The sequence below is a fragment of the Tupaia chinensis genome, unplaced genomic scaffold (genome assembly GCF_000334495.1).
Source record: "Tupaia chinensis unplaced genomic scaffold, TupChi_1.0 Scaffold000231_2, whole genome shotgun sequence".
Taxonomy (NCBI): Eukaryota; Metazoa; Chordata; class Mammalia; order Scandentia; family Tupaiidae; genus Tupaia; species Tupaia belangeri.
Window position 1 is genome coordinate 1,933,620 of NW_006159707.1, and position 23,825 is coordinate 1,957,444.

At 36.0% G+C, this 23,825-nt stretch overlaps 1 protein-coding gene across 2 annotated transcripts in view; it reads right to left on the reverse strand.

Moving 5' to 3' along the window:
• The window catches only part of RBBP6 (RB binding protein 6, ubiquitin ligase), a 39,870-nt gene that overhangs the window by 2,473 nt on the left and 13,572 nt on the right, over positions 1 to 23,825 (reverse strand). Inside the window, exons 4-18 of one of the 2 annotated variants that reach the window (XM_006148292.3) lie at positions 19,707 to 19,751; positions 17,538 to 17,626; positions 17,327 to 17,423; positions 16,786 to 16,925; positions 13,276 to 13,448; positions 11,259 to 11,362; positions 10,116 to 10,453; positions 7,829 to 7,909; positions 7,395 to 7,489; positions 7,225 to 7,279; positions 5,470 to 5,538; positions 3,482 to 3,844; positions 3,086 to 3,187; positions 489 to 2,243; positions 3 to 109 (exon numbers count right to left, since the gene is read on the reverse strand). In XM_006148292.3, the coding sequence (XP_006148354.1) occupies positions 3 to 109; positions 489 to 2,243; positions 3,086 to 3,187; positions 3,482 to 3,844; positions 5,470 to 5,538; positions 7,225 to 7,279; positions 7,395 to 7,489; positions 7,829 to 7,909; positions 10,116 to 10,453; positions 11,259 to 11,362; positions 13,276 to 13,448; positions 16,786 to 16,925; positions 17,327 to 17,423; positions 17,538 to 17,626; positions 19,707 to 19,751 (3,613 nt within the window). The remainder of the gene's footprint in view (positions 1 to 2; positions 110 to 488; positions 2,244 to 3,085; positions 3,188 to 3,481; positions 3,845 to 5,469; positions 5,539 to 7,224; positions 7,280 to 7,394; positions 7,490 to 7,828; positions 7,910 to 10,115; positions 10,454 to 11,258; positions 11,363 to 13,275; positions 13,449 to 16,785; positions 16,926 to 17,326; positions 17,424 to 17,537; positions 17,627 to 19,706; positions 19,752 to 23,825) is intronic. The other variant, XM_006148293.3, reaches the window with a different exon arrangement.

Here is a 23,825-nt window from a genome sequence, read left to right on the forward strand (position 1 = left end):
AGGAGTTGTATTGTCATTATTATATTCTTCCATAGTTTTGATGACAGTTCGCTTTGTGTCTGTTTTTTCTTCAGATTTACGCACAGGACTGCCTCCAGTTGAGCTTGTACTAAAAAGAAAGAAAATATTTCTAATTAATGAAGAATTTATTAATTAATACTGGTTAACTATAAAAAATGTTAACTTAAATACATCAAATATCCTTTTAGCTTTAAAAATCCAATTATTCTGCTCTAATAAAGATATATGAATACATAATTTAAGGATATGACTATACACACCAAAATGTAGTTTACACCCCAAATCTAATACTTACAAACTTATCTTTAACATGTCTTTTTTTCTTTTTAAAGACAACAAAAGAGCAAACCCAAGTAATCCACAGGATAAGCACATTCTTAATTAACACAAAGTATAAGCATGGATAAAATGAAAAGAAATCCTTCCCCCAAACAAACATCCACATCCACCCACCCACGTAATTATACCTGGTATAATCCACAAGAGTTGAACTGGATCCTTCAGTTCCAGTTACTTTTCGTCTGACCTTTCCTTTGACTTTCTCTTGTTTAACTTTGCTAGATGTTGATTCCAATTTTTCAGGAGCTTCTTTTATATTAGATACATTTTCTGTACTTCCAATTTTTTTCCCAGTTTCTCTGTTGAGCTTGATTTTTTTGGCTGGGGCAGTTGATGAAACTTTGTCCTTTTCTGGAGTCCTATCCATCTTTTCAATATCAGTTTCCATTTTGCGTTTTGGTGATGGTTTCACTATTTCAGTCACTTCTAGTTTAGAGATTTTCATTGAAGATGACTCAAAATCTTTATCTACACCCTTTTCTTCAGTTTTTCTTTTTCTTTTTTCTCCCTTGCTATCAAGTGGTTTATTTTTCTCATTAGGCTTCTTGGTCTTTTCTTCCTTGTTAGTCAGCTTTTCTGACTTGACATCTTTGGAATAGTCCTTTTTCACTTTTTCCTCTTTAACTGGCTTTGTTTCTTGGTGTTCTTTTGTTGATTTAGAGTGAGCTTTTCTGGGAGTACCAATGATCTTTTCGTCTTTCTGAGATGATGATGACGACTTAGGATTGTCAGTCTTTGGAGTCTCCTCTTTGGCTTTTTTAAGTGGAGGTTCAGATCGAGGAGATTTTTCACGTTCTCCATCCAGTTTTTCTTGGGGTCCTTTAGCAGGTTTTACAAGATTTTCTTTTTTGGAGGCACTGGACCCATCATTTTTCCGTTTGGTCTTATCACCTTTTGCTTTTGGCTTATCTTTTTCTCTCTTGTCCTTTTCAGACACTGATTTAAAAGTGATAGATTCTGCGTCCATTGGCTCATCTCTAACAGGTGTGGCATCATCTCTACTTGGGAGAACAAACAATGATTCTGGTTTATTTTCTTCAACCCCTGTAGGTTCTCTTGATTTCCTAGAAGTCTCTAATAACTCTGGGTTCAGAAAACCTTCACTTTCTTCCCCTTTTCTTCTTTTTCTATGTTTCTTATGCTTATTTCCTTTACCATCTCCTGGAGCGTTTTCACTCTCCTTCTCTTTTGACTTTGTATTATCCTTCTGATTGTGACTGTCTCTTGTTGAAAGCTTTTCTGGATAGTTGCCACCTATGTTTCGACTTCTATGACTTTGTCCACCAACATAATCTTCTCTGCGGCCTCTTGTGAAGGGAGAATTCCTGATATTGAGTGGTAAAAACCTCTCTGGAGAAAAGTTCTCTCTATTTGCTGAAGGTCTAGGCTGTGCTCCAGCAGCATAACCTTTATAATACTTTTCATACCACTCTCTGTATTTTCTCTCCCATTCTCGGTAACGCTCTTTTTCAAATGGGTCTCTAAAGTCAACACTTCTCCCATAATAGGCTTTCATGTCATAAGGTGGTGGAACTTCTCTGTATCTATTAAAATATTCACGTTCTGTTTCTCCTTGAGGTACATTACGTTTACTGGGAGACTGTCCTCTAAATGCTTGAGGAGATCTTGATCGTGAATGATAGCGTCTATAAGGGGGTGATCTTGACCTAGATCGATGATATCCATGTGATCTAGATCGTGAACGGTAATTGCGACTCTTGCCTCTGCCTCTTCTGGGGTATGGAGGTGACCGTGAATAAGAACGAGAATGGGAGCGGCTGAATGATCGAGAATAAGAGCGTGAACGTGTTGAACCAGATCTTGATTTAGAATAAGTATAGGAACTTCTTGAATATGATGAACCACTATAGGGAGATTTAGACCTAAAAACAAAAACAAAACAACAGTTGATAGTTGAGAAAGGTGTACAAAATAAAATACAGACTCTCATATTCTAGCATTCTCTCCTCACGGTTTCACCTTTGTAGTGTTTCATTTTAGATGATAAAGAGGCACAGTGACCTCTATTGGAATGAAGTAAAATACACAAATCAGAGCAATCACTTGTTACAAAACAAAAGTGAAGTCTTTAACAATTAAAGTGGAGTGCATTAATGTACCGTGAGTTATATGAGCTAACTAACATTAAAGAAAATGCTAAGTTTAAAATATCACTTCCTATCTAATTATTTAAGTAGGAGTCCATTTTGTTATCCTATACTGACTAGCCAATAGTCTAGCTTTAATAGGAACCACATTTTAGTGTAAGGCTAAAAAATAAAGTCCTTTAAACAAACTTCCAGGGAATTTTATAATTTCTCTCATCAATAAAGCAATATGTATTCTAACACTACTTCATAAATTACACAGGTTAATGTTCCAGCAAGAAGCTGTAGCCTTATGGTAAAAAGGTCCTCAGAAATGTCTTTTTCTTCCCCTATTTCTTTCCTTGCAGAGAATTTCCCAATTGTTTTACACTCAAAATAACTTTAAGTGAAAAGGGAAATTTAATCCCCATAACTGTTAGTTCTGCACAATAGAATTTACATTGAGACATTATTTCAATTAACAGATATTGGGAAATATGCTACATCTTCACTTCTATGAATCTAGACCGAATCAGAAAAATTCCGTAAGTACAATGTTATTTATATATCCATAGCTAATCCCTGGATATTCAAAGTCCCATTGGTAATTCTGTTGTGAAGGCTTGCAAAACACTAACCTGGAAAATGAGCGCCTACGCTCCTTTTGAATCTTTTTGTATTCCATCAATTCCTTAGCAAAATCATTTGTAAACTCATCTAGCTTGGACTTTTTCTTTTCCCTAGTAAAATAAAGTTAAAGAGTGAAAGTTAACAAAAACCATTTAAGAAAACTAACAAGACAAATGTAATTAGATCATGAATGAAATGAATGAAATTGCCATTAGTTTTCCACTTTAAAACTATAAATAACTAGAAATCCCTGAGGAAGTTGCTTTTATGGCTTTGGTTTTAAATTTTAGGTGAATTTTCTTGTATTAACTAGAATACATAGGAAAATGTTTCCAAAGATACCTACTTAATGTTATATCAGAAAATGAGAAAAGTGTATAATAATTTCAAATTAAAGCACTTACTCTTCTTTAAGTCGTCGTTGTTCTCTATAGAATTCTTCCCTGGACAAAGGTGGTGCTTGTGTTGTAGGGATGGTATTTGAATGAGCTGTTTGCACGCCTGATGATACCCATGGTGTTGACAAATTGGCAGGTGCTGGAGGAAATCCTGGAGGAGGGACACTATACCCAGCAGGTGGTGGCTGGCCAGGAGGAAACTGAGGAGAAAACTGGGGGGGAGGGACACCAGGAGGTAGAGGAAGTGTATGGGGAGGAGGTGGATACAAAGGCGGTGGTGGAACAGGTACAAAGACTGGAGTTGCTGGTAGCGATGGGCCTTGAGACCTCTGTGATCTTTCGCTGTGGTGTCGCCCTCGGTTTATACTTCTGGAGAAATAAATTCCAAGATATTACTCCTTAAAACTAAAGTCACCTGAGACAAGTAAGTTTCTCTTCTATCCATAATTATTTTCAAACTTACATATAATAAACTAGAATCAGCTATTCAACTAGTATTACATACTGACACTATTTATTTGTAAAAGCAACTCTATAATAAATTATAATTGTTAAGGTCACTTATCGACCTTATGAGATTGCCATTATCAAATTATCAAAATTTACTGGTTTTTCTTGAAATGGAGATTATATATTTAAAAGTTCTTTTGTGAAGTTCAGATTATTACTTCACTAATTATCACCTATTACTTTCTAATCTGTCTTTTGAGGGAAATGACAGGATACTGTTGCTATGATCTATTTTTCCCAAAATGTCTTCAAAAACCAAAAAGTTTAAATGAAGAATAACTATTTCCTGTACCTTCCTTTTTGAGAAAGGAAGCAGGTCAAGACCGTACAAAGAAGAATAAATAATATTTCTAATAACTATAACAACTGAAAATCTCAATGTTTCTCTCTCAAAAGGTTAATGGAAAATAAAAGTGCTGGTTCCTTTCTGAACAGTGCCTCAGGAAAAAAAAAATAGTGGGCTTACTTCTGTTAAGTTAAAGGTTCTTTAAATTGTAGGTGACTGGTACATAATGGTAGTAGCAAGGATTGAGATTTTAGGTTTCTTCAGACAACCATGAATTAGGAAATACTGCCTTCTTTTAACATGAGACTGACTAAAGTGACAAAGAAGCAGTTAGCTTTCATAAGCTTGGCAAGTCTAAGTGGAACACCAGAAGATATATCCTTCATAGTCCTGTTATAAATTACTGGAGGTCACTTTACCTTGGTGGTGACTACAACCTAGACAGTAAGACCTATGGCTTACTTTTCGATTAATATTGCTTGTGCATGTCTAGAAGAAGTGACCCTAACAATCTTCATCTCTTCTTTTGGAAAAGAGAAGGTGGGGAGAAGATAGGAACAGAGTATCTAAAAGACAAATACATGCAATTCTTTTCTATATTCAGGAACTGAGCTGGTTAACACTCATCTTAAATTAAACTGGTATCTTAAATATGGTCTGGGCCTCTATGACTTTCTCCTATTTCCAAAAAGTAAATGTAAGCCAATATTCTGCTAGGTGCTGAATAGGGCAAAAGTAATCAACAAAAGAATATGAAAGATGTAGCTTTAAAAACCATCATTTAAACTACTATTCCTGCGCTGGCCCTGTAGCCTAGAGGTTAAGGGAGCCATATCACACATGGCCGACTGCAGCTCAAATCCCACCCTGGCGGCTTGAAAAACACACCAAGCGCATGCGTGTGCGTACCCCAAATCCCGACAAGATGGAACTGCAGTGTGACCACGCCTCACTGGGGGTTGCTTTCTTCCTCTCTGTCTCTCTGGCGAGCACATGAACACTCTGGCAATTTAAATAAATAAATCAATAAAATACTATTCTAAGTTTCTTAAAGATAACTACTGTACTTAATAAAAAAAAAAGCATAAACCAAACGAACCCCCCACCCCTTTTCCAATCATTGCTATGCTTTTATTTGTGTTATATTTCTTTACTGTGTAACATGATTACTGTTTTGCAAGATTTTTAGCATGCTTACCTGTAGCAGCTCCTCTCCCCCCTTCTAATTTGTTGTGGTGGAGAAACCAAATATCCAAGCTTGTTGGAACTGTATGAGGGAGAGAAAGATAAAATATGCTTGAGTATTTCTCCATGGGTATAATATGTAACCTTTCAATGTAGAGACGTTTAATTATGCAACTTTTTCTTACTCCCCGATTTTTTAAAACTTGCTCTAGATAGAAGAGATCTGAGCAAATATTACATTTACTTAAAATTAGTTTTTTCTGATTAAGTATATCTTAAAAATGACTAAACCTCAAATATACTACTTTCTGAAATACATACTATATTTCATAAATTACTGCTATAGAAAAGGAAAAGAATTCTTTTTCTTGCAAGGCATTTATACAGACATTTAGCATGTTAAGGTGTAAGTAGTACCATTCCAATTCCACAAATTAGGAAATGAAGGTTAAAGAGTTAAGGCCACATGCCCATTGTCACGTAGCTAGCAAATGGAGGAAGGGGATTCAAACCGAGCAATCTGCTCCAAACCACATGCTCTTCCTGTTAAATTCTGTTAGTCTCTTAACATGCTTCCCTCTATGAGAAATTTAGTTTATATTTCAAATAAAAAGATCAAAGTCTTATAAAATATTTCAGCCTTAAATTGGATTATATAAATAGAAATAACTGAACAAAATGGAAAGATGTTAAATAAATCTAATGATTTTTAATGCCATAAACAATCCAGAGTTCAAAAGTGTTTCTGTATTTCAGGACAGAAAATCACATCCTCTATCTTTTAATGTGCAACAGGATTGAGATTTTTGCTATAGGGTGCATGTGCTTGCCAGATAGAGACAGAAAGCGAGAAATCACCCCCCAGGGTGGGTGGGCATGCAACATTTTCCTCTTGAGATCTTGGGCATGCATGCACACGTGCCCAGATTTGAGTTTCAAGCCTCCAGGGCCAGGACCTGAACCACAGATGGCCATGTGGGAGTCCAGTGACATAACCACTACAACATCTGCTGGTCCCTATGCAGTAAGATTTTATGAATAGGCTTTATTCAAAATGATCAAGTTTTGTTTGCTAGATTTAAATCCTATTGTGCCTTTATGCAAACTAAATTTTGATTATCTAAATTAAGAATAGGAGGGACCAGCAGTTAGCAAAATGGCTATGTTGCTGTATCCCCATGTAGTCGACCGTGGTTAGAATCCCAGACCTGGTGGCTTAAACTCACGCTGGACCCATGTGCGTGCATGCCCAAGATCCGGAGAGGAGAATGGAGAAGAAGGGACTGTGGTGTGGCCATCCCCCCTGGGGGGTGATTTCTCGCTTTCTATCTCTCTGTCTCTCTCTGTCTTTCTGGCGAGCGCACACACCCTATAGCAAAAAAAAAAAAAAAACCTCTCCAAAAAAAAGAAAAATAGGAAAAGTTCAACTTATTAGGAAAATAACTGACTCCACATTTAAAATTAGTTTTCAAGTAATTCTTACTTACTCATTAACTATTTAAGTGCTGTCAGGCTTACTATTTGTTAGACATGAAACTGGAAAAGAACTATAAGAGTATGTATTTCGCATTTTAAGAAAAAAACTGCTCATTTTTTTAAGAAATAATCCTAATATAGGCTTGCACTTATAACATTTACAGAAAAACTATATTTATCTAGAAGGTAGAGGAATACAAAATAAAAAGAATTTAGCAATGCACTGTCTAGTTTGTAATTTCCATTATCTAGTTTAAAAGCAATCACCCTAAGATTATTAACATATACTTACTGTTCCCAACCTGGTCGACTACCACCTGGACGAGCAGCATTTATTCTTACTGGACCTTAGAAATAAAAAACATATATAAAAACAGTAAGTAAATATAAAATTGCATGCTAAATGAAGCCAAAATTAGTTTCTGAAAGGAAGAAAAGTCAAACCAAAATAATTTTACTCACCAGTTGTGGGGATCAACTGTCCATGTAATAATGACTGTCCAAGCAAAGATGGTGTGCCAAGTACAGGCACCTGATAACCCTTTACAGACAACAAATAAATAGGATTAAAAAAAAAGTTAAAAGAATTCAAAATCCTACTGTAAAGAAAAACCCGAAATTACGTAGGTATGTATGTTTTTGCCAAAGGATATATGTGCTAGCTGGAGAGAGGAAAAGTGAGAAATCACCCCCCTTTTCTTCTATTTTACTCCTGGGATTTGGGACACACACATATGCATGCACGCACCCAGCATGATTTTCCAGCTATCAGATCTACAACTCAAACTGTGGTTGGCCATGTGGGAATCTAGCACTTAACCACCACTTCACCTGCTGGCCCTGTAGAAAACTACAAACTTCAAAGGTAATAAAATTTACCTTCTCTTCCAAAAAAAGCGGTTATTGCAATTGAAGAGGCTCCCTTTGAGTGTTCTGATGCAAGGGCTGCAGCTGGCAAAATTTTAGTATCAGGATCCCTAGAAAACAATGTAATTTATAATAGTTACAATTCAAAGTCATCAGAAATAGAGTATTAAGACTAAAAATAATAGCTTGTTGCTAATCCTATATATACATCATCTCATTAAGAGGAGTTAAGTCAAAGATGACAAAAACTTTTGGGGAAAGTGAGAAAAGATTGGGTCTTTGGAGAATTCTTTTTTGTTGCTTGTTCTTTTTTTTTTTTCTTTTTTGGAGAGGTTTTTGCTATAGGGCACGTGCGCTCGCCAGACAGACAGAGAGAGACATACAGAGACAGAAAGCGAGAAATCACCCCCCAGGGGGGATGGTCACGCCACAATCCCTTAACCTCCATTCTCCTCTCGGGATCTTGGGCACGCACACACACGTGCCCGGCGTGAGTTTTAAGCCACCGGGTCTGGGACACGAACCGTGGTCGACTACGTGGGAGTCCAGCGACATAGTCATTACGCTAACTGCTGGTTCCCGCTTTGGAAAATTCTTTATACGTAGGTGGAAAAGCAAAAAGAAAGAACTCCCTTAAGGAGCACTACATATGATGGTTATGGTGGAAATTGGTTACAAATGTTTAAAAACCAAAAAATCAAATGTGGACTATATGAAGACAAAAAGGAACACAGGATTAGGAGTAAAATTTATTTCTAGCTCTACTACTAAACTAAAATGGGTATCCATTTTAGAATAAGGCTTAGGTATGCTTTATTCCCACTATCAACCAAATGGAAGGGTAAACTACCATAAGTGAGACGACTTTTTTTCTGAGAAGTTTTTGCTATAGGGTGCATGCACTCACCAGAAAAAGAGAGAGACAAAAAGCGAGAAATCACCCCCAGGGGGGGATGGCCACACTGCAATCCCTTCTCCTTCATTCTCCTCTCGGGATCTTGGGCACACACGCACACGCGCCCAGTGTAAGTTTAAGCCACTGGGTCCGGGACTTGAACCATGGTCGACTACGTGAGAGTCCAGCGACATAGCCATTACACCAACTGCTGGCCCTGAAGCTTCTTAAATATACATGTAAAGGTCTCACAATAAAGATTTTGCTTAGTGTGTCTGAAACAGGCCCAAAATCTAAACTGTATTATCTTTATTCATGACTAAGAGTTTTTAAGCACACAGCAATCCCTGTCCTTTAGTCCTCCAGCCAGTCACATCTAAGGTACTTGTGCATGTACCTGACATGTTTCAGGCTGACCAGGTCAGGGATTTGAATCACAGTCACTATGTATGACCGGGGTTTTCTTGAGCAGTGATTATTGCTGTGCCATGGGGCTAACCCTACATCTAAATTTTAAAAGTGGTTGATTTATTAAAAATTTGAGTGGGGACAACAGATGGCTGGTGGTTGAGGCACTGTATTCCCACAAGGCCGACTAGTGCAAGTCTCTGACCTGGTGGCTTGAAAAAAATCACAGTGGGTGTGTACATGCCCAAATATCACAAGAGGAGAATGGAGGAGAAGGGATTACAGCATGGCCATTATCCCTATTTAAAAAAAAAAATTAAGAGCCATTGGACTCACATGGCCAAAGGTCCCTTTCATTTTTGAATGTAGGACTGAAGTGAGTTTTCACAACTTTCCTACCAAATGTTCCAACAAGATGATGACTATTTTTTTTTAAGAGGTTTTTGCCATAGGGCACATGCACTCACCAGACAGACATAGAGACAGAAAGCAAGAAATCACCCCCCAGGGGGGGTGGCTCCATTCTGCTCTCGGGATCTTGGGCACGCATGCACACGCGCCCGGCGTTGAGTTTTAAGCCACCAGGTCCGGGACACGAACCGCGGTCTACTACGTGGGAGTCCAGCGACACAGCCATTATGCTAACTGCTGGTCCCAAGATGATGACTATTTTTACCACTCTACCTCTACCAGAGTTTTACCTTCTACTTATCCTAATTGCTTTTTGTTCTGCTTAAATTTATATTTATATCATTAATATTATTACAAGCTATATCTCTAAAATACAAAGTTGTTATGTCACATGATTCAACATTCAATAAGAATCATTGAAAACTTGTGTAAGTGTAGTATTTGACCTTTGTCTCTTTCTCCAGTAAGACTAAGTCATTTCTGACAAGACATCCCACCTTGCTGAGCAGTGTTCCACTAAAAAAATTATTAAAGAAATAAAAAACAAAAAAACTACAACATTGACTACAAGTATTTTCTAAAAGTGAGAAATACAGACTTACCGGAAAGGTCCATCTGATTTTTCTGGATGGACTGATATGGATACTGTTGCTGTTATATCTGGTACAGGAGCTGGGGAAGAAGATGGATTTCCAGGCCCAGGAGGAGCTAAGGAAGACTGATTAGAAGTTAATGAAGATATAGAAGGAGCTGGATGAGTTGATGAAGATGTCACTGGAATCATCAGAGGATCTTGTTGCCTTGATATTGGAGATCTCATTAGAGGTTGTAGATTCCGCTGGATGAGTGGTCTCGGAGGTGGTACTGGGGGTGGTGGTGGAGGTAACTGTTTTCGTAGTCTTTTTGTATAACCAGTTTCATTTTTGAAGTTATTAACAGCCTACAGATACCGTACATAAAAATGCAGAAAAAATATATTTACTGAAGTATAGTTAAAAGAGTTAAAAGATTAAAAATCTTAATTTTTGTAAAAGGAATATTAAAAAACCTACCTGTCGTAAAAATTTATTGGCAATTAAAGCATCAGGAGAGACATCATTTTGATGACATGTTGGACATGTGTGATCTTCTGATTCTAGAAGTGCTGTTCTTATACCTATGTAAGATTTCAAGTATTAATAAGAGCATTGTGCAATTCAGTGCTTACAGTATAAATGAAAGAGATGGCTACATCTGTTTGGTTATATTACTGTTTTTCCTTTTTTTGGGAGAGGTTTTTTGCTATAGGGTGCGTGCGCTTGCCAGACAGACAAGAGAGACATAGAGACAAAAAGCGAGAAATCACCCCCTAGGGGGGATGGTCACGCCGCAATTCCTTCTCCTCCATTCTCCTCTCGGGATCTTGGGCACACATGCACATGCGCCCCGCGTGAGTTTTAAGCCAGCGGGTCTGGGACACGAACCGCGGTCAACTATGTGGGAGTCCAGCGACATAGCCTATTGGAGATCTCATTAGAGGTTGTAGATTCCGCTGGATGAGTGGTCTCGGAGGTGGTACTGGGGGTGGTGGTGGAGGTAACTGTTTTCGTAGTCTTTTTGTATAACCAGTTTCATTTTTGAAGTTATTAACAGCCTACAGATACCGTACATAAAAATGCAGAAAAAATATATTTACTGAAGTATAGTTAAAAGAGTTAAAAGATTAAAAATCTTAATTTTTGTAAAAGGAATATTAAAAAACCTACCTGTCGTAAAAATTTATTGGCAATTAAAGCATCAGGAGAGACATCATTTTGATGACATGTTGGACATGTGTGATCTTCTGATTCTAGAAGTGCTGTTCTTATACCTATGTAAGATTTCAAGTATTAATAAGAGCATTGTGCAATTCAGTGCTTACAGTATAAATGAAAGAGATGGCTACATCTGTTTGGTTATATTACTGTTTTTCCTTTTTTTGGGAGAGGTTTTTTGCTATAGGGTGCGTGCGCTTGCCAGACAGACAAGAGAGACATAGAGACAAAAAGCGAGAAATCACCCCCTAGGGGGGATGGTCACGCCGCAATTCCTTCTCCTCCATTCTCCTCTCGGGATCTTGGGCACACATGCACATGCGCCCCGCGTGAGTTTTAAGCCAGCGGGTCTGGGACACGAACCGCGGTCAACTATGTGGGAGTCCAGCGACATAGCCATTACGCTAACTGCTGGTTCCCTATATTACTGTTTTTCAAGCACACAGCACTAATCACTTTTTAGATTAGAAACTTAGAACTAAGTAAAATCTCATCTCATAGCACTCCTTTGCTCTAATTTGTTCTCTACGACCTATGCTATATTAAAAAAAGAAGTCATATATACTTTTAAACACTTAAAAGAACTAAGATAGTCTGGGGTTGGCCCCAAAGTGCAGTAGTTAAGTGCTGTGCACAGAAAATCAGATTCCACATGGCCAGTTTGAATCCCAATTCCAGCGGCTTGAAAAACATGGCAGGTATGTGTGTGCACATGCCCATAATCTTGCTGAGATGGAGAAATGGAGGGAAAAGGATTGCAGCATAACTATGCCCTATTGTGGGAGTTCTTGCACTTCTTTTTCTGAGAAGTGTTCACACCCACTGACAATTCAAAAGTAAGTTTTAAAAAATCTGGCAATAGAGATAAAAACTTTACATGGCTAACTTGGAGTTTTTAAGAGCGTACCCTAAGATCAATGTTTAAAAATAAGCATTATTCAGGCAAAGCAAGGAGACACAGCATAGCTGGTAGGAACAACACTAAATAATAGATTCACTGATTATGCTTCAATGTAGTAAAAAATAGTATGTGGTTTGTTAAATCCAAGACATGCTCTGAAACAAGTATAAGTGACCTCTTCTTTATCTTCACTAAAGATGCCCCCAAACAAACATTTACATTAAAAATTAGCTTCTTTAGAAATGAAAAAGGCCAGGAAAAAACTGAGCAGTCAAATTTTCAAACAATCTGATTTTCTTCTGGAGAAGGGATAAACTTAGGATGACAAACCCAGGGGAAAAACACTAAATGTCAATATGAGTGATTTAAAGAGACAAAATCAAAATCACATGGCAGAGTGTGGATAATATATTTACAAGAAGCAGGTCTTCATTATATTTGGGAATTTCAGAATAAGCTATTCACAACCTATGAAAGAAATTTAGGTACTATTTAAAAATACTTCTAGAATTGTCTAAGGCCCAAAAGTGTTTCTAAAATTCTGTGTACTATTTAAAAAAATATAGGAAACAAAAATTCTATTTAAGGGGCCAGTAGATTGCATAGCGGTTATGTTGCTGGACTCTCATGTGGTCAACCGTGGTCTAAGTCCTGGATCGGGTGGCTTGAAACTCAAGCCGGGCATGTGTGTGTGCATGCCCAAGATCCCAGGAGGAGAATGGAGTAGGGACTGCGGTGTGACTATCCCCACTGGGTGGTTATCTCTCATTTTCCCTCTCAGTCTCTGTTTCTCTCCAGAGCGCATGTGCCCTAAGGCAAAAACCTCTAAAAAAGGTAGTTATTCTGATCAAGGTACAGGCGGCAGTCAATTCTAATATTTGAAAGAACAGAGATGTTACTGTTTAAAAAAGATGTAGCAATAAAAACAGACCTCTCACTACTAATGCTCATTGACTTATTATCAATATTTCATATTTTATTATTAAAATATGCAATGTTGTTAAGAGCTTTTCAAAGTAAACACAAATATTTTAAAATAAACATCTCTGATGGTTCAGCATTTCTTACATTCATCACAATAACTGTTTCCACAGCAGGGAATGACAACGGCATCAGTCATAATATCTTTACAGATGAGACACAATAATTCATCTGGGATAGGATCATCTTCTTCTGATGAAGAAGATGGTTCCTCTGGTAAGAAGGGTGGTTTTTCTTTCTTCCCAATTGCATATGCTTCTCTGTTAAAAACAAACAAAAAGAAGATTTTGGTGTCTTAATGTTGTTAAGAAGGCAAAACATTCATATCACATGTTCTATAATATAATGGGAATGTACAATTCAGTATAATGCCAAATTAGTTTAGTTTAGACAGGCATAATACATTCCAAAATAAGAGAGCAGTTAGGTACATTTCCCTCTTAAACAAGACATAAAACAAAACCCTAAACAAGTACAATAAAAAGAAACAAAGAAGGATATAAAAACAGCTAAAAGGATCTTAAACTCTTATAACTGAGGGCCAGAGACAAAGCAATAAATTCAGTGTCATAAAGTTGTATTTAAGTGGCAGAATCAGGAATTGAACTTAAGATTAATACCTTAACCACATTTTTTTCTGTCCTACCATGTTTCTTTAAAAACAAAATTCGCCCTCCATATTTTAAGTTCCTAAAACCTATGAAGGTATTTGAATGAATTCCACAAGATGGGAAATTAAAATTAGTACTGACCTTATACAACTGAGGGGTAGTTCAAGGGAATTATGTCACCACCACACCAATGGTTAATAGAATGAGACTTCAAAACCAATGACTTACTTTTAATTAGCATTTTAAAAGACTTATGATTCATGGTCAATTAAAATATATCAATAAATGATCAGAATATGTTGTAGAAGTATGAAGTTAACACCTCATTAGACATTCTGGGTCAAGTTTTCTTTTCTGACAAATGCAAATTTTGCAGAAGTACTGGGTATTAAAAATAAAAAAATATTTAAAAAACCCTATTCCCAAACTTGTTACACTGCTTTCACACTCCCATCTTCTCTGTAATCAAGTAAATCTGTGAAACATAGGAATTCCTAGAAAAATCCTTTCTGTTTTATTTAGGAACAAAGTGTGTTTATCTCAATGCTGAAAATGAAAGAATCTCAGCTGTACGGAGTAGGGTACCTTAGGTGTGTTATTTGTGTTGCAGTTGCTCCATAGACATCACCACGATTCCAGAAATAAGTATCAATTTGCTTATGCCCCATTGTTCCCAATTTGTGAAAGAGGAGTCTCCCACTGCCCAAGAGAGAAAAGAAAAGAAAACAAAAACAAAACAAAAAAAAAAAACAACAGAGGATAGAAAAAGAAACAGAAGTCTGAGTTGCTTATCAGTGGTGCTAGTGGAGAGGGTGAAAGTTTCATTTAATATATTTGGGCTCCCAACTTTCCCCAGTACTTGTTGTGTGTTTGGCACAAAACGGGCTTTTGTATTTCAGCATTCAAAAAGCAATGAAGTTAGTTATTAGGGTCTACAGGTGATGCAAATTTTTCCAACATGAATTTCTGTTCTTTAGAAAATTTTACATAACAGATGAAATGGTCTGCTCTTAAATTGTGTCTGTAAAAATCATCAATTTCAGCCTAAAGTTGTTTGGAAGTATCTAAGACATGTTGCGGTATTAGAAACAGCGTAACAACAGACTAAGTTAAACCACAAAAACACAGGATGGTGACTGGTAAGAAATACATGGGGGTGAAGTTCACAATGTGAGCAGGGTTGGGAGTGTAAAAAATAAATTCTGGTCTACGAACTTAAACATCTTATTTGCTAAAGTACACATTTAAAACACTAAATCTTTTCACTATCATTCCTCAGTATAGCCATTTTGATCAGTGCCATTTGTTCACTATATATACTATACTTCAACAGTATGTATGGTATGAAACAAAAAAACCCTGTTCTTATATATGTTTGGTTTCTGTTTCTTCCCCTTTTTGGGTTGAATCTTCAAAACGTTCACAGAAAATGTTTTATATGAAAAAAAAAAAAGTCAAAATTTTTTGTGCCCAAATAAACTCTTTAATTCCATTTTTTATGAACCTTCTGAAACTCTTGTATGTCTTATAGAGCCCCTAACTTCATAATCTCCTAAAAGACTTGCTAAAAATGCAGAAATCAGGGGCCAGCAGAAATGCAACACGTGGAGACTAAAGATCCTGGTATACAAAACTCTCAAGTAATCTAAGTATGGTTATATTGCTGGACTCCCACATAGTTGACTGCAGTTGGTCCTGGACCCAGCAGCTCAAAACTCATGCTAGGCACATGTGTGTGCCCAAAATCCCAAGAGGAGACTGGAGAAGGGACTGCGGCACGGCCATACATCTCCCCCACCCCCTGGAGGGGGTGAGTTCTCGCTGTCTGTCTCTGTCTGTCCAGCAAGTGCATGGGCCCTATAGCAAAAATATCTCTAAAAGAAAAAAAAAAGGGCAGAAATCTGGGTTTTATCACATGACCTCTAAATCAAAAATAGAGAGGTTGGAAGGGGCAGAGTACCCAGAATCTTTAAACATACTTTTGTAGGAGCTTCTTATGGACAATAAAGTTAGAGAACTACAACTCAAAAAAACTTCATATTGTATTGTATGATATGTGAGTTCACAATTATTAATGATACTTAAAAAGGTAATTAAGTATATTAATAAGATCAGATAAAATGGGAAATGAACTAGTTGATCTATGCCACTAGGTTTTCATGTTTGTGTTTTTCATTTAAAAATGGCTCCTAAAACAAAATCTGAAAATGTATTTAAAAAATAAACATTTTAAGGGGGTTAGATGGTGGTGTACAGTAAAACACAACATGTGAGGTAGACCCACATGGGAGTGTTACTGGTTGGTATCTGGGAAACCTCCCTGAGTATACCAAAGCTTGCGTGTGCCCACGATCTGGGATGGCTGAAGCCGGGCATGGATTGTGAAGTTGAAAACTGTAGGGGGTATTGTTCTCTGTTCCTGTCTGCCTGCCTGTCTCAGAATAAAATAAAAAATAGAAAAAAAGGAGTTAAGGTGTTTTACAGAACTATAACTGACCTGAATTAATGGTTTATAAATTAAATCCTAGGAACTTATGTCGTATCTCCAACCTTAAACTTACCTTAATATTTCATTTATGCTTGGCACTTAAATTTGCCTTGACATCTTGCAAACTTAAGTCTCTTCTCAAAATGATTATGAAATATTTTGTTCACTTCAAAGATCATGTATAATAAGAGTATGTGGGAGTATGTATGTGAATGAGGAAGAAAGCAGGGAATGACAGGAAAAGAAAAAAAAAATGCAAGACAACAAGAGAAGTGGCTCTCACTGGTCACAAAATTCCCAATTCCACTTTAATCTGCTTTAAATGGAGCAGATTGCAGCTTTTCATTCTTACCACAGAAATGCAACATGTGGAGACTAAAGATCTTGGTTTACAAAGTTCAAGTAATCTAAGTAGCCAAGTTATAAGCCCAAGACTAAAACACTATACACCCTGGGACTGTGTAGTCTCCACAGGTCACTCCTAATTTGCATACTTACGCATCGATGGTCGGTATTGCATATTTTCCAGTGTTGGTAAGCATTGCACCTTTCATATTAGGATCTTTCACTTCCATCATAAAACTTCTGGGGATTCCAGTGCTCTTTTTAATCCTAGGACTAGATTCAAAATTCTTATCCTTTTTGGAGGAAAATAGGGGAGAAAACAGGAAGACGAGAAATAGTAGTTACCTTTATTTTATAACAATAGCTAACATTATGCAGTGCTTACTACTATTGTTACTTGTGTTTTACATCTATAATTTCACTGAATCCTCACAAGTGCCATGGAAGGTTAAGTACTATTATTTTCTCAATTTCAGAGAAAAAAACAGGCTTGGAAAGATCCAGTAACTTGTCCAAGCTTACTCTGCTATTTATGGCAGAAACAAGATTTAAAGCTGGCAAATTTGGCTTCAAAGACCGTGCTTACTTGAAATTGTAATTGAGAAGGTAGTATTTACCAAGAAAAGTAAGATGACTAAGGAATCATTCTAAGAAAAGAAAAATAAGATGTACTATAGTTCTAGGAGAGACTTACCCCATTTGTTGGGCAATTCTTTATATAATGGCCTGGTTTACCACAACGGAAACAGGTGTAAGATGGAGGTGGTGGACCTAAAGGTTTCTTCATGTAACTGAAAGAGGAAAAATCAAAGTACATGTACACCAGAAGTTTTAAAAACAATGCTTTTGATTAGGGATAAAACCCACCCCAAGTTTCAAATAACATAAAATACGTATAAACTTACTTGATTGGGTCGTATTCATGGCCAGATTGCGACATCATTGCTTTAATTTTATCTTCTTCAGAAGCATTGGCTTCAGCCAGATTGGCAGTCTGTTTAACAGGTAATTATTTGACACACACATTAGAAACACATTTAAGACCACACAGCCAAAGACAACACCACTCATCCTGTAAAGAGCAACATCTAACTAACCTTGCATAAAAACAGCTATTTACATGTAAAACGTGGTAGACGCACTGGGAATTCCTTAAGGTCATTACATGATGTTTGGGTGTCAGTGAGGCTGAAGAAAGTCTTTCTGGGGACAGTCAAACCTTAGACCCTGATTGTACCTTATGGTGAAATTAGCATACTGCTCTTCTAAGAGTTAACGACTGTAATTAAGTTAGAGAAAAACACTTGATGTTTTTGAACCTTAAAATTCAAGTGTCACAGCATTTAGAGTATAATTTATACTTTCAACTTTAAGTCAGGGTGGGGGTAGAAAGACTGACAGAACACATTATGCAATAGATATTACAAGTCAGAAAGCTCTTTAGGTAATGGCATCAGTTTCATATATAGTGCAAAGGATATGCACTGAGCATTCATAATTTTAAATTCAACTCTCTAGATAAATTTTATGAACTTCATCTTCATCTTATTATATACAGTAGTCTAGATATAAGCAGGGTCTAAGGGAGTGACTTCTAATAATTTGAATCTTCAAGCATCTAGCACTCATATCAGCCATTCATTGGATTTTACCTTTACATTCATCCACAAAACAAGCAACCAGTTTTAACATTTTATTGTAATTTTATATACAAAAAATGCTTAACATTAACAGAGCTTAGAACAACAGCAACATTTACAGGAAACTGGATTACAGATGTTTAACAACTAATTTGTTTGAACCCAAACATAATTTTACAAGTAATTTTAAAAAAAATCCCCCAAACCTCCAAAACTCCCCAACTTGCAGCAAAGAAACAATGGTAGGAATAGACCAAAACTCAAATATGGTCCTTACAATACATGAGAATAGAAACAGTAAACTATGAACTGCTGAAGACGTTTTTTCTATGCTAAACAATTTTGCAATATAAAATTATAATGTAGGATTTTTTAGTCCACTTTGTATTTTAGAATCATCAATTTTAGTGTTTAGTTTTCCCAGAGCAGGAGATTAAATAGCAATTATTTGTTACTAGAACATTTTTGGGGATACATTCTAGGGGAAAAAGACACAACCTATAACAAAGCCAAGGACAAGATAGGGACAGCACTAATGGAAAACCCATCTTTTTATTCATCTCAGTTGCTAAATTTGATTTCACATTTCTGGTAGCAGAAAAAAAGGATTTTTTTAAAAAACTGGACAACTGCCTTCTTTGCCCTCAAAAATCTGCCTATTCTTTTTTCTTAAAAGGCATGATTTGTAAACTAAATATACTGATTTAAAAAGTAATCCATCACTAGTGCTTTCCCAAACAAAAGATATACATTATTGATCAGAAAATGCAAGCAATCTTATCGCAAAACATGGCATATACAATGATTTCAGGAGGTAACAATTTGCCCCTCTGCCAAACATACAGATTGGTATATTCCTGCAAACAGCTTTATACACTTACACAATTCATGTAGTCTGTGTTCAAACAAATTAGGTTGCTTAAAACTTTTTCTAATGCAGACAGACTACAAGTCTATAGCATAAAGAAACAACTATATCACATTTAAAATATTGACCTTTGTAGGATCAATTCAAATACTCATGAAATAACCACGCAATCGTCCGTGTAAAGGAAATCTTCTGTTTTGGCTGCTTAAAGAAAGTCCACATAACCTACAGCCAAAACCAGGGAATTCCTCCAGAACTTTGTTAGTTTCCAATGTATAATTAAACAAAATATATGAGGGAAAAAATGATTAAGTGCAGCTTCGTGTGTTTCTTCTTTCTTGAAGATGAACAATATTCCAACATTATGCTGAGGCTGACAGAGTACTCCCCTATCTTCTCAAAACGGCAACTACTCTTCATAGGATAGTAATAATATGTACAATGCTTTCGCAAAATACACCCTCCCCCCCTACCCTCCCTAAGAACTGTTCCACATTAAAAAAAAGTTGTTTTTTTTTTTTAAACAAAAAAAAAAGACTTATATTTTCAAGAATATATATATATACCTTTGTAAGCTGGGCCAGAGAAATAGATGCAGAAGAGTCATCAATCTGTTTATAAAAAATTAAACACACATTCAAGTTCCACACTGAAAACATGTGAAAGTGATCATTTAGCCCCTACTGACACTTAATGTTCAAATATTGGTATTTTCTTAGTTTTCTAAAGAAATTTATTTTGTTTAAACCTGAGGTGTAGTTCAACCTACTTTATCCATCTCTACATGTTTAAACAGTCGTAAAGGCTATCCATTGAGGGGGACTCCAATACAATGGAAAAATGAGGTAGAAAGAAATATATCACATAGGAAATCTTTTCAGACTGGTGGCTAAATACTAAGGAGTCCCACATCTCTCAGTGGTCTCTAAATTCAATAATGCTCAAGACAACATACTGTGGAAGAGAGAATAAAAAATCTAATTTTTCCAAAATGTCTCTATAACAACATTGTAAAAATAAACAGAGCTCATTAATGGCTCAGACAATTGCTTTGATAAATAGCTTCCACATAATTGTTACTTTTCCCCCTTTTTTTGGAGCTGTTTCTTTATTCTCCCACACAAAGCTTCTTGCCCAAAACCCCCCAACAGTTTTCAAAAGGGCAAATTAAGCTTTCCAAAAGAAAAGAAAATAAAGATATCTTGGGAAAAGGAAAAACAAAACTTTCATGTATGATGATGGATTATAATATTTGGAGAAATGAAAGTTAATCATACAAGCAGGTATATATGAGAAAAATCTTAAGCACATAACCCTGAAGATAAGATTGCCCTATACTTCCTATATCCTTAAGAGGTTGTTTTTTCACCATGTTGTAATCTCATGCTTTATTTGTCAGAACTTGTTTAAGATGGAAAAAAGAAAAGAAGTCTTCTTTCTTCAACTGCTCCAGAGAATTAAGTGTATTAAAGTAAAAGCAGCATGACTTAAAAGCCCAAAATAGAAATATAACCAGTCTCAATATGAAGTTCTTAGGCAATGGCCAAACAGAAAGGATTCAATAAATATAAATAAAAAGAAGTTCAATAAGTGAAATAGAAGTAACTAGAAATAACCAGTTTCGATATGAAGTTCTTAGCCAATGCTCACCATGTAAGGGATTCAATAAGTATAAATAGAAATATTAGGTTACTGGAAAGTCAAGATGCATTTTTCTATGTTTTTCGATGCAAAAATGCAGTCATGACTTTCCCGATGACCCAATAATTGTAAATAAATAATAAATTTAAGATACATCGTAAAAGTACTTTAGAGTTTTAGAAGTTAGTGTGATAGATATTACTGGAATTTATTTAGACAAAAATTTTGCTCTACATTAAAGGATTGTAAAGTTCATAGTGCACTAGTCTCAGATTCCTAATGCATAAATATATAATCAATCTACAGTGGATTCTTACTCTTGCCTATCTTTGAAGTATATTTTTTCTTTAAGATTAGAACTAAACTCAAACGGTAAGTAGAAAGAAAAAGAACATATAAATAATCACCCTATTTTTCTATAGAATAAATTCTGACCTAGGCAATCTAAGTAGTAAGGATTGAATAAATTGCTGCCAATCATCATCTGTACTATGTTTCTACCAATAAAACAAATTAATAGCCTTTAAAAATAGTCTATTATTGGGCTAGTAGGTGGGGTGGTGGTTAACTTGCTGGACTCCCACATGGCCAACCAACGTTTGAGTCCTGGACCTGGTGGCTTGCTTTCTCACTTTCTCTTTTTCTGTCTCTCTCTCTTTGGTGAGTACATGTGCCCTATAGCAAATTAAATAAATAATTCTTAAAAAAAAGAAAAATATTATTATCTAGAAAATATATACTGATGACTTCCTTAGTTAGGAAGCAATCAGTTATGTAAACCTTTTATCAACTGAAACTGAAAAATTAACATTAAAAAAATCTTCCCATTCCTGGGACCAGCAGTTAGCATAATGGCTATGCTGCTGGACTCCCACTGTAGTTGACCGTGGTTCGAGTCCCGGACCTGGTGGTGTAAACTCACGCTGGGCGCGTGTGCGTGCATGCCCAAGATCCCAAGAGGAGAATGGAGGAGAGGGGATTGCAGTATGGCCATCCCCCCTGGGGTGGGGAGGTGATTTCTCGCTTTCTATCTCTCTGTTTCTCTGGTGAGCGCACGTGCTCTACAGCAAAAACCTCTCAAAAAAATATTCTTTAACTTATAAAAAAAATCTATTCTTAACACTTAAGATATAGCTGTCAGGACCAGCAGATAGTGTAATGGTTATATCGCTGGACTCCCACATAGTCCATCGCAGTTAGAGTCCTGGACCTGGTGGCTTAAAACTCACAGTAGGCATGTATGTGTGCATGTCCAGAATCCTGAAAAGAGAATGGAGGAGAAGGGATTGTGGCATGCCTTCCCCCCAGGGGGTGATTTTTCTCTGTCTCTCCAGCAAGAGCTCGCACGCTATAGCAAAAATTTCTCATGGGGGAAAAAGAGAGCTGTATTTTTGGTTTTATGCTGGGCTTCCTTGTCCTTTCTTTTTTAGCTTTTTTGCCAACTTATTATTAGTATATTTGAGTTGAAAAAGGCTTCATATACTTAATTGTACCTAAATCACCTTTCCCACCACCAAATAATCACTATAGCACCTAAATACCCTTCAATAAACAAATAAGCCCTATTTACCACAAACCTAAAAAAAAAGCATACAATTTTGTTTTCTACATATAGCAAGGGGTAAAGAAATGAGTGAAAAATGCTGACAAAGAATGGTTTAAAAATGATTAGGAATTTATATGTACTAAATACTAAATATCAATGAAAATAACTCTCATACTAGTTAAAATACTCATGGTAAAAACAAACAAACAAAACCCCTCAAACCTTGCTACATTAAAACCACTAAGTCTTTACAAAACTTATTTGATGCATATGGTAGACATCATTAAACTTTACCCATGTCCTTATATCTAATTAGGGGATCTTATTTCTGTGAGCAAGGATCTGAAATCTTATACCAATTTTACCTGCTTACAATTACAGGATTCTACAAAATGTAATTCTCATATTTAGTTAGCAAGAACAACCAACTTTACAGTAGTAAGGAAGATGACTAAATAAAACAAGGCTGGGGAACATGGAAATAGCCATCCTTGATTAGAATTGGTTTAAATGATCAAAAATGACCATACATTTGCTTTAACTTTTCCAAAGTAACTGGTGTAGTACTTCTATTTACTTTGTTCTTGTGAATGTGCACCAATCTATGTTGATTTTTAAATCTCTTCAAATGTGCACTAATTATGCTCGAAGAATATATTCTCTCTTATCCTAAATGTCAGTAACTGTATCTTGAGCAAATAAATGATGGGGCTAAATCTCCATTTCATTAATTCTACCTAAAAATTAAAGCCACTTTTAAGGTACACACACACACACACACAAAAAAAGAAAAAAAAAAAGAAAGAAAAGAAAAAGGAAAAAAGAAAAAAAAAGAGAAACCTAAATAAGCTTAAAATAAACTGCTTCTTATAAATGTAATACAGACATGCCAGGGAACACACAAGGCTAAAAGAATGTTAACTTTATTTATGAACATGTGATCTGTGTTTATACACATGCTAATAAACAAAAGGGAAATAACTGTTTTCAAGAAATAAAACTTCATCTGAAATAATTTAAATACTATATAAAATGTACTTTATACAAAATGTGTTACATTAACTACTACAGTCACCAGGACAGTCGATCTAATTTGTGCTAGCATTTGGATACATAAAAATCAGTTTGAAACCCATCACCAGCAAAACAGAAACCTGGACAGTTTTTACAGGATTATGCTTTTTTTTTAAAAAAAAAAAAAGAAAAAAAAAGAAAAAAGAAAAACAAAAACAAAAACATATATCCAAAAAGAGGGGGGAAAAACCCAAACACTAAGACTTTAGATCTTTGAATCACTGTATTTGGTTCCATGAGAACTAGAGGCCACATACTTAAAGAACAAGTCCAAAGTTCAGTTATCTTATATTATCACGTTTAAGATCCAATGATCCAAGGTTAGTGAAATGCCTCATACACAAAGATCAGTAGTATTTAAAAAGTATAAAGAGAAATAGCAAGCAATACCCTTGAATTCTAAATGAAGATTTCAGACATCTGG